The 10758-nt window shown below is 42.8% G+C and overlaps 1 protein-coding gene across 5 annotated transcripts in view; it reads left to right on the top strand.

The window, feature by feature from the left end:
* The first annotated feature begins 1222 nt into the window (after positions 1–1222).
* Positions 1223–10758, top strand: part of PCLO (piccolo presynaptic cytomatrix protein) — a 537772-nt gene continuing 528236 nt past the window's right edge. For 3 of the 5 annotated variants that reach the window (XM_048836504.2, XM_048836503.2, XM_048836502.2), the window contains exons 1-2: positions 1227–1665; positions 8067–9324. In XM_048836504.2, the coding sequence (XP_048692461.2) occupies positions 1433–1665; positions 8067–9324 (1491 nt within the window). In that variant the 5' untranslated portion in view covers positions 1227–1432. Of the gene's footprint in view, positions 1666–8066; positions 9325–10758 lie in introns of all 5 variants that reach the window. The other 2 variants (XM_048836505.2, XM_048836501.2) reach the window with 2 other exon arrangements.

Here is a 10758-nt window from a genome sequence, read left to right as displayed (position 1 = left end):
GAGGAAAGTACAGCAGGTGTCAGGCACGAGTAGTGTTCTGGCTTCATCCTCTGGCCCTGCAATTGACTCCTGCATCATCCGTGGCAAGAACTATTGTTTGAGCATTGGACATTTTAGCCACTCGTGATGCTGCTTTATGACACACAGTAACTCAACTCCTAACACCCTAAAATGCCATAAGGGTGAGCAAATCTAAATGCCCCAGTGCATCAAAATAAAGTAAAATAAACCCAGACTAATTCATCATGCAAAAGTGCCATGACAATATGGAGCCAGCAGGTGGATTCAGCCAATTTTTAGCCCCTCCCCTCTAAATTCTTCAACATAAAGAGAGTAGCCCTGACATAACCCACTGCAACAGCTTCCAAAACAAACAACAACAACAACAAACTGGGGTGATATAGGGTCCAGGTGTTGAAGGTAGAATCATAGAATATCAGGGTTGGAAGGGACCTCAAGAGGTCATCTGGTCCAACCCCCTGCTCAAAAAAGGACCAATGCCCAATTTTTTGCCCCAGATTCCCTAAATGGCCCCCTCAAGGATTAAATTCACAACCCTGGGTTTAGGAGGCCAATGCTCAAACCACTGAGCTGTCCCGCCCCCTGCACTGCAGTAGGAGCTGTGATCCCTTTCTCAGCTGTGGAATTTCTAAGATGGGGCCAAAAATTTCGCAGAACCCAGAAGGGTGGATCTGGGATTTTTGAGCGGCTGCTTCTGCCCTCAAGGGCGCTGGAACAATTATTACAGTGGGCTGCTAAGAGCCATTGAACCAAACGGTAAACTCTGAGTAGGATGGAAACCTCTTCAAGCCAGGGGGTGTGGCCGCACCGCTAGTTCCGGCACGGGTATATCTCCGGGTCTGGGGATGTATTTGGAGCAGCTACACTTGGCTGCCTATGAATCAGGGTGGTTTGTGTGTGTGTGTGGGGGGGGGGGAGCCCCACACTGTCTGGATCCCCGTGCCAGATGCAGCTTTTTTGCGGCACTTACGCCTGGTGATGAGTTGGGGGCGGGGTCCCTTGTGTGTGTGTGTGTGTGTGTGTGTGTGTGGCTGGTGGGGGGGGGGGGGGCGGCGCACTGGGACTCCGCGTCTCCTTTAACTGCCCGGGTAAGGCGGGGGCCGCCGCTGTGTGCGCGGGGAGGGGGGGGGAGCCACCTGCGCTCGGCACGGAGCATGCGCTCGGCGGGGAGGCGGCGGCGGCAGAGCTAGGCTGGCATCGCCCGGGTGCCCGCTCGCTCTCTCTCGCCCCGGCAGCCGCCACCGCGGCCGCAGCCAGCGCCCCGGAGCCATGCAGGCAGCGGCGCCCGCCGCCCAGGACTGATTGCCCCGCTCCCCACCGGGGCAGGGGCGAGCCCAGCCGGGGCCGGAGCCGCCCAGCCTGCGCCGAGGAGCGGCGAGAGCTCGCCTGTCGGGAGCCGAGCCCGCCAGCCATGGGCAACGAGGCGAGCCTGGAGGGGGGAGAAGCGCTGGCCGGGCTCCCCGCCGGGCCGGCGGCGGCCGGGGACGGCGGCGGGCAAGGGCTGGCAGCCGGCGTGGAGGCGGACCTGAGCCAGCTCAGCGAGGAGGAGAGGAGACAGATCGCCGCTGTCATGTCAAGGGCGCAGGGGCTGCCCAAAGGGAGCCTCCCCGGCACGGCCAGCGCGGAGCCGCCTCCCATGCAAAGGCACGCCGAGACCCCGCTCCCTTTTCCCGGCGGGGTGGGGGGCTGCTGCCGCGGCCGCAGCCCTGCGAGCCCGGTGCATTGCATCAGGAGCGGGCGGTGCATGGTGCAGGCGGGGAGTCGATGGGGAGGCAGCGTGGGTACGGACCCTGGGGTGGAGCCTCTGCTCCCCCCCACTCCGAGGGTTTCTAATCATCAGGAATAATCCGCCTCACCCCACCCCCCTTCCTGGAGCAGACCCAGGGGCTGGTTAGCTTCGGTGACAAGGGAGCCGGAGGTTTGCAGATAAGAACAATTGGGGGGTTTGGGGTATAAAGGCTTGGGATGCGCTCCCCCGAGCTAGCTTAGGAGCCAGGAGAGCTTTGCCCACACCGAGCAGTTCTGTAGCGGCTGCTACTGGACCGATGGAGTCTCACTGAATCTTCCTAAACTCTAGGGCATTATTTTATTTGAAAGTCTTAATCTGCCTCTGCTAGTAACAATCGATTTATATAAATAGTCAAAGACCAAAGGCTCTCTATTTACGCCTATATAGTCCTCCCTTATGTCTTTTCTCATTTTTTGTGTGGGGGACGGGGGAAAGACAAATAGGGAGCATGGACTGTATTGTCAAATAGTGATTCCGTGTCTTGTGTGGGCTTGACTTCACCTCTTCATGTATATCTAAAAGCTAAAACAATTTACTTCCTTATTCTCCCTCCTACCCCAAATCCGTTGCTTGCCCCAAAAGGGAATACTACTTATCTTTATGTGCTTGTAAGTCAGTAGTAGTGTTAACTCACATTATGGTCAGGGAAGATAGAGGTTTCCCTTTCCCTTGTCCATGGTGCTGAAGTTGCCCTTTTCTCAGGACCACAATCCAGGTATAGCTAGTTTGGAGCCTACAATTTCAAGGGCTGGGTGTGTTGTTTGTCTTGAAGCAGGCTACAAAAAGGAACCTCCTTTGACTGCCTGTTCCACAGGTTCTTGTGGTGTACTGACCTCACGCCAGATAAATGCCAGTTCAGTTTATATAATATCAGGCTTGTATAAGTGAATGCTAAGAGAACACAAAAAAGGAGGATTGGACCAAATCCACCCTTAGAGGAACTCCACAGAGGTCAGTGGAATTACACCTGGGATGAATTTGTCTCCGATTTGCTTGAAACTGAGGTTTCATCCTATATCTCTTGCATGTTTGTTAAGAATGGACAAAAAATGAAAGTTTGTGTGGAATATAATTCTATAGCTAATTTAGGGCCTGCCCTGGCCCCCACTGAATCCAATGAGGACTCCTCCAGGGGTGCATAATCAAGCTCAAAATTCCCTTTTGTGTAGCAGTTTGGGATACCACAAAGACACACAGGTTTTAAAAGTTTATTGTTTTCAAGTTAACCTGCCAGTACAAAGGAAGATAAACATTCCCATTACATTGTTAGGGGTGGCTAAAATGATTTTACTTGGCCACATCTTTATATCTGCCGACAGTTGTTACCCTTAAATTATGTTCTGGGATAACTGGAAACCCTTAGATGATTGTTATAGCTGTATAACTTAATTTCACTTTTCATTAAAATAAAACCTGTCTGTATTTGGTAAATTGGACCTTTTAATAATCAGGTGTGCTTCGCTATGCTGAGTAAAAAGATGATTTGTTAGGGTAGATGATAACATATCTCAGAGTTTTATACTGGTGCTCATCACCACAGTATCTGCATGCCTATCTGTATTACCAAGTATCCATTCTTCGCTCCGTGGCTTTACTTGCTCTTTGCTGCTGTTGGGATTCTCTGACAAAGGTGGGAAGCCTGACTTTTGAGAGCCTAATCCAAAATCCATGAATTTCAATGGAAGTCCTTCAGTTGACTACTATGGTCTTTGGATCAGGCTCACAATGACTTTGACTTAAGCAACTGACTAGTTTAGTGATGCTGAGATTCCTTAGCTTCAAACTTTTTTGCTCTTCCAGAGGCTGTTGCTTTGAAGAGTAATCCTATGTGAGCAAAGAAATTAGAGATGGGAAAGAGCTTTTAAGTCATCTAGTCCATCTATTTTCCAATGCAGGATTGTTCCCAACAATACATTCATAACCGGCTTATTCCAGTTTCATTTTGAAATGATTCAGGTGGTGATGCTGAAATTTAGGCTCAGTATCTGCACAGTATCACATTGCTATGGTGCCCTTACTGCACTGGTTTTTAGATTTTTGTTTTATACAAATGGAGTTTTGTTTTTAGTGTACAGTGGTTGCCATACTAAGGACAACATATACCAACTGTTATACAGTGTATCTGAGATTCTGAGCTACCACCATTATTTCCTTTATAACAGGGAACTGATCTTCCGTATACCATTGTGTTACACATCTTGGCAACTAGTGACTTTGTAATAGCACTCAATATAAGTAGTAGTATACAGAGTTTCCCCTTCACCTGCACAAAATACACCTGTAGTTATATGTATTTTTTGAGGCTTCATGCTTTCAAGTCACTGGAAATGCAGCAGCTGGTATAAGAGCAAGTAATGCATATTGTGACACTTTAACCATTTTATTATAAGCACTAAAACCATTTTTTTCCAAACCTGAGTACTTAAAATGAGCCACCTAAATAAAATTGACTTGATTTTTCAGTGTTGAACAACTGTAGCACCGGTTAGCTTCAGTGGGAGATTCGGGTGCTCAGCACTTTTGAAGAAAATCAGACAACTTTTAGTTCGTAGTCTGCAAACTGTGACTGAATCACAATGAGCTATATCCTCAGCTAGTGGAAATCAGTTTAGCTCCATAGAATGTTAGTGGCACTATGCCAGTTTACACTAGCAGAGGATCTGTTCCATATCATCAGAAAGGATTAGATGATCAAATCTCTTTCTAGCACAGCCACTTCATTTTTAGGTAAACTTAATTTTTATGTATGTGATTAAATAGTTTAGCAACCGCCTGTCACTGGCAAAAAAAATTGCTGTTGTATTTTGAGAGTATATGCTGTGAAAGTAGCCCAGCCTGAGAACCATGCTTCCTAAGTATTGCATTTATTCTTCCAGAATAAATACAGTCTTTTGTCAGTAGCATGATTATACTGACTCTAAGAAAGTCAACGCCGCCCAGCAGGAAATATGTTTTTGTATACATATATTTTCTGTAAATATGAAGGATTATTTAATTAGTGTTCATTGTTAATAATTTATTTTGGCTTCAAAATAATTAATTTTAATTGATGGTATAAATAGTTTGGTTTAATTTTATCATGAAGGTTTTCAGGCTATTAAAGACCTGATCCAAAGCCTGCTGATATCAATAGTAAAACTCCAATTGATTTCCATGGGTTTTGGATCAGGCCCTAATAATTACATAACTGAAACTGAGTGCTTTGTTGAATCACGGCCTAAATGAGGAAGAGAAACAAAAGAATCAGGGCATTGGGGAGTGAAGAAAGTTTTGATTTGGGCCTGAGAATTCAAAAACGGCCTCCCTTTAAAAATTATGGAGTTCCTCTCCCCATTTAAAAATGTTTGGCAACAGGAAATTCCCTACCAGACAAAAATGAAAATTAAGTTCTGAGATTTACAGAAGTATCAACAACTATAAAGGCAATATGTGACTACAATAACTGATTGTTCTTAAAACTCAGTTCTTACATGGGTGTAGAAAATATTAGAAAAACTGTGCTCCCACACTCATGTGCCCAAAACTAAAAGGCCTAAATCCAGGTTTATTATTACAGAGGTAAAAGTCTTCAATAAATTTGTCCTCTGAAGTCATTTTCTTCCACAGTTTAGGTACAGTCTGTTTCCTTCATATAGAAGCATTCATTTATGGAGAATTGCAAAACAAATCTGGTCTGCACAGTAAACATGAGATCTGGCATCATCAGGCAGTAATTTTTCAATTCATGCTTTTTTAGTCTTATTAACCAATTTTGTTACAGTGTTCCTTGTTCTAAGAGATCCGTGTTCTACAGATAAGAGTGGCAGAGGCTGACTGCTTCTCTCATGAGTACACCACTTTAAAAAGTTCACAATTAGTTAGCCCTGGAAACATCATCATTAGTTGATTTTTTAAAAAATATTAATTTCTTCCGATTTCATGCATGAGAAATTGTAATTACCTCATATTTCCTGACCTAAACTTCAAATTCTGCTTCTCAAAACATTGGTATTCAATATTCTCAGCCATTAGGCAGTATTTATGTCCATAAGTTGTTAATGGTCATACCTCCATTTTTTTTCTTAGGGTCTTGCTGTTCTGAACCTAAGCTTTCAAACTTCTTGAACAGTTGCAAGCATTAATACCAGAACCATACTCAGCCTTTACTAGTATAAAAGCCTGTGCATTTTCACTAAGCAAGCACTACATCTTTGGATGAATGCAATATGTACCACAAAGTGGCATGGAACTAAAACCAGATAGGCCTGACTGGCAGCTAGCAAAAGCTTTATAGTAAATTTGCAAACATTGTATAGATTCAGTTTATGGTTGGGCCATTCTGGATATACCTTTCTTCCTGGTAAGTAGGGGCCCCATCAAGTACTCATTGAAGTCAATGAAACAACACTCATTGACTTCAATGGGTCATGCATTAATATAATAAAACTCCCAATAATCCATGTGGCTATCCTGGGGAAAAAAAACAAAATGTGTAGCACTGAAAGCAGCTTTCTAGTCAGAGTTAATGTTAGGGTTACCAACCTTCCAAGATAGGCCTGGAGTCTCCAGGAGTTACATTAATCTTTAATTAAATATTATGTCGTGATGAAATCTCCAGGAATATATCCAACCAAAACTGGCAACCCTAGTTAATGTGATGACAATAAAAGCAATTAGCCATCCATAGGAATCCTGTTCCCTACACCCTTGTTTTGGATAACTTTTTAAAAAGCAAGTCAGGATTGATGTGAAATTGCAAATTGCTAGAATCTTGAGAACCAAAATGCCTACCATATAGATTTTCTTAGGGTAGTTCATTGTCATCAGGGATTCATTAAAGCTCAAAATAGTCACGAATTAAAGTAGTGTGTTTCTAGTAACATTAGCTGTTTGAAATCCAATGTAGCATGTTACTACTATTTATAACTATGGCAGTGTTCTGATGTAACTCTTAATTAAAAATTATCGTACTGCTAGTTTGTTTTTATTGTAGTCATGGACCTCAGATTCTTTAATAGGCTAACTGTAATGAATGACTGCCTGATTTTCATGATGTACAGTAAGAAATAACATGTTTGGAAATGTGGGACTATATTTAACTTGAGATGTCTGAAAACTGATCACAATGATGGCACAGGAGAGAATATCATATCCTCCAGGAAAGACTAAATGATAGCACAAAACAGAACATCACATGTCACCCTTTAGCTAAAATACAATAGCACTGAATAGAATATCATCCCCTCCAGGTACAAACCAACAGAGTAACAATTAAAACACCATACTACACCTCTAGGTATTTTCTGGATTTGGCTCCCTTCTTTCCCTAGCTTAACCTTCTATATTCTATTATAAAACAAAGGAAAATGAGACCTGTAGAAGGAAAAAACCCTGCAGAATAAGATAGATATTTTTGTTGTCAGATGAATTATGTTGTTGGTTTTTTTAGGTGGGGGCAGAAGGATAGTTTCAGTACTATTAATGAAAAAGCTAAAAAGAAGTGATTCTCTTAGCTAGCTTGTGCTTCATCTGAATGAAGATACTTTTTCTTTATTATTAATGAATGTCAGTGTAAATACTATAATAAAAGATGTCTCTACATTTGGATCTATTGGGATTTTAGGTGCCTGAATCACTGCTGCATATTCAGTTGTAAATACACCATTAAAAGTAGGTACAAATAGCTAGAGCACAATTACATATAAATATTTTGTAACATGTGAGTATTTTTCCTGGATGGCCATGCTTTGATCTGCTGATCATGGAACACCTCTCTCTTTTACTGTTCTTTTTGTCTCCATGTTTGAATTGTACACCCCAAGAGATACTGTGAAGAGTTAATCATCTGGGTTTAGATGAAATGGCAAATCACAGCTTAATTTTGTAGTGCTTCAGACTTCTGAAAGAAAATTCTCTGGATAAGGATGGTACTTCTGTTAGATTAGTTTCTAAATATTAAATCAGACATCAACTAAATATTCAGATAAATGTTTCTGGAACAAAAAAAATATGATAATCCTTCTAGTAATAAGCCCTGATCCCGCAAACACTAAAGCACATGAGTAATTTTACTCATATGAATAGTCCCATTGAGGACTACTCACATGCTTGAAGTTAAGCAGTTGAAGATTCAGTGGTCATAATCTTTAACTTTTCCTACCTTATTTTTCTTTACATTTTAAAAAAATATATTTTCTTCCAAAGAGTTCAATAATTACAACTAATTTATAGTTAGTTTTTTCACTATTTTTATTTTACTGTATTTATCTCCCCACAGACATCCTGAGCTTGATATAAACCACTATGCAAGACAGCCAGGTAAGTCTCCATCCAGTTTAAGCAAAAGCAGAACGGTAGATGTGTTGAAGACAGAACAACAGTCGCCTGGAAGGAGCCCTTCTTCCACTAGTCTGAGAGAATCTAAATCCAGGACTGATTTTAAAGAAGATCAGAAGCCAAGTATGATGCCTAGCTTCCTCTCTGAGGCCAATCCATTAAGTGCAGTCACTTCAGTCGTAAACAAGTTCAATCCTTTCGATTTGATATCGGAGTCCGATGCAGCCCAGGAAGAAGCCAACAGGAAACAAAAAGCAGTTCAGAAGGACCAGGGAAAGCCTGAGGAGCAAAAGGGACATGCAAAGCATCCAACTCAGCAACAATCTCCAAAGCCAACAGTTCAGCAAAAAGAGCCTGTCAAATCTGCACCCCAGCAACCAGGGCCTTCTAAACTGCCACCCCAACAGCAGCAACCAGGGGCAGCTAAGCAAGCTCCGAAACCAGGGCCTAGTCAGCCAACAGGCCCTCCATCAGAACAAGCAAAACAACCATCTCAACAACGAGGGCCACAGAGAACTCAGCCCCAGCAATCAGAATCCACAAAGCAGGTACCTCAACAACAGAGTCCTTCGAAACCTTCAACACTGCAACCAGGCCAGACCAAAACATTACCACAGCTGCCAGATGCTGCTAGAGCACCATCCCACACACCAGCTCCCGGAAAGCCATCAGCACAGCAGCCAGGTCCTACAAAACAACCATCTCAGCAACCAGGACAGCAAGCAGGTCCTGCAAAGCCATCGCCTCAACAAGCAGGGCCTGCCAAACAACCATCTCAGCAGCTTGGGCCTGGGAAGCCATCCCCACAGCCCGCAGGACCTGCTAAACAACCATCTCAGCAGCTTGGGCCTGGGAAGCCATCCCCTCAGCCAGCAGGACCTGCTAAACAACCATCTCAGCAGCCAGGGCCTGGGAAGCCATCCCCTCAGCCAGCAGGACTTGCAAAGCTACCATCAAAACAACCAGGACCTACAAAACTATCAGGCCAGCAACCAGGGCCTGGTAAAGCTTCACAGCAACAACAAGTAGCTGCAGCCACACCTGCTGAATCAGCCCCAAAGAAAACTTTCTGTCCTCTTTGCACTAGCACTGAACTGCTGCTGCACACTCCAGAACAAGCCAATTACAATACATGCACACAGTGTCAAACTGTGGTCTGCAGCCTGTGTGGCTTTAATCCCAACCCGCATATAACAGAGGTGAGTAGCCTCTAACATTGATTTTCATTCTAGGCCCCAAAATTGGGAAAAAATTCACTATGGCTAAGTCCAGAAGCTATTATGGTTTGTAATACATCACATAGGCCGGTTATAGCAAGTTAAGAGAAGAAGGTCAGGTTGTTTAGGCAAACAATTCACATTTCATTTGGAGGGGAATGACAGTTCTGTGTTTCTAGTGTCTAACACAGTGGGGTCCTGGTCTGTGACTGGGGTTCCTAAGCATGACTGACATAGAAATAATAAGAGAAAACCTAATTTGAACCTTCCTTTAAAACAATTGCTTTTGTTTTGATTTAAACACTCCCCTGCTGTGTTTGTAGTTCAGATACCATAGTCTCCTGCTGATGTCTGTGAACCAGAAAGATAAACTGATATAGGAAATGACTAAGCAATAAAAGTGACACTGACTAGCTTATATTCAATATCTCTGCTGAGCAAGGTGCAAAAGTAAACAAGCAGTCCAGATGTTGAAAAAATAAATTAGAATTTAAAAAAAAATCTTTCTGTTTTAATATCTGGAGCAATTAGTCACACGTGGAAATTTGTGCTTGAAATGGATACAGGGTCAGATCCTCAGGTCGTCTAGATTGGCAGTTTTGGAGCTCCACAGGTGTGTAGACCAGTTAAGAATCTGGCTGATGATTTGTAATTTGATGGTTTTCAATTTGTTTTCAATAAGGTGGACCATTACTTAAGACTGAATAATCCTTCTGTGAACTATCTCCACTCCCAACCCTGATCTCCACTCCTGTAATAAAAGTAATATTAGGACAGTATTTTTAAAATGAACTTGTTTTAATTTGATGTGTGTGGTGGCTTGATTAACAACCCCTATACTACATTTGTGTTGTGTGCATCCTCTCCATGGGAATTCACATTAATATCTGGACCCCTCTTGTTGCTTTTAAACCCCCATTACTCTAATTTCCCAAAGATGCTTTGCAGTTTGGGTGTGTATCTTATCAGTGCCTGTGTTTTTGGCATCACCTAGAAATTTGAGCACAGTAGAACTGGTATCAAAGAAAAACCCAACAAACCAGTCATGAAGCAATCAGAGAGGATGTTGGAGAGGACTGTTGGTTTGTTGTTGTTTTTTTGTTTGTTTGTTTGTTTGTTTTAGATGGGAAGGAAAGCTAATGGAAAGAAGCCTGAACTGGGCAACAACTAGAATTTCAACATGAATTTGGAGAAAAAGTAATCAGTTGTGCTTAGCTTTGGTATGGTATATAAAGACTACAATCGACAACAAGAAAGAACATTGATAATTGATACATCTCATTCACATGCACATCTTGTACCAGTAAAAAGAAAAGGAGTACTAGTGGCACCTTAGAGATTAACCAGTTTATTTGAGCATAAGCTTTTGTGAGCTACAGCATCCAATGAAGAGAGCTGTAGCTCATGAAAGCTTAT

This window comes from Caretta caretta, chromosome 1 (genome assembly GCF_965140235.1).
Source record: "Caretta caretta isolate rCarCar2 chromosome 1, rCarCar1.hap1, whole genome shotgun sequence".
Taxonomy (NCBI): Eukaryota; Metazoa; Chordata; order Testudines; family Cheloniidae; genus Caretta; species Caretta caretta.
Note: the sequence above shows the minus strand (reverse complement) of the source record. Positions and strands in the feature narration are given on the sequence as shown.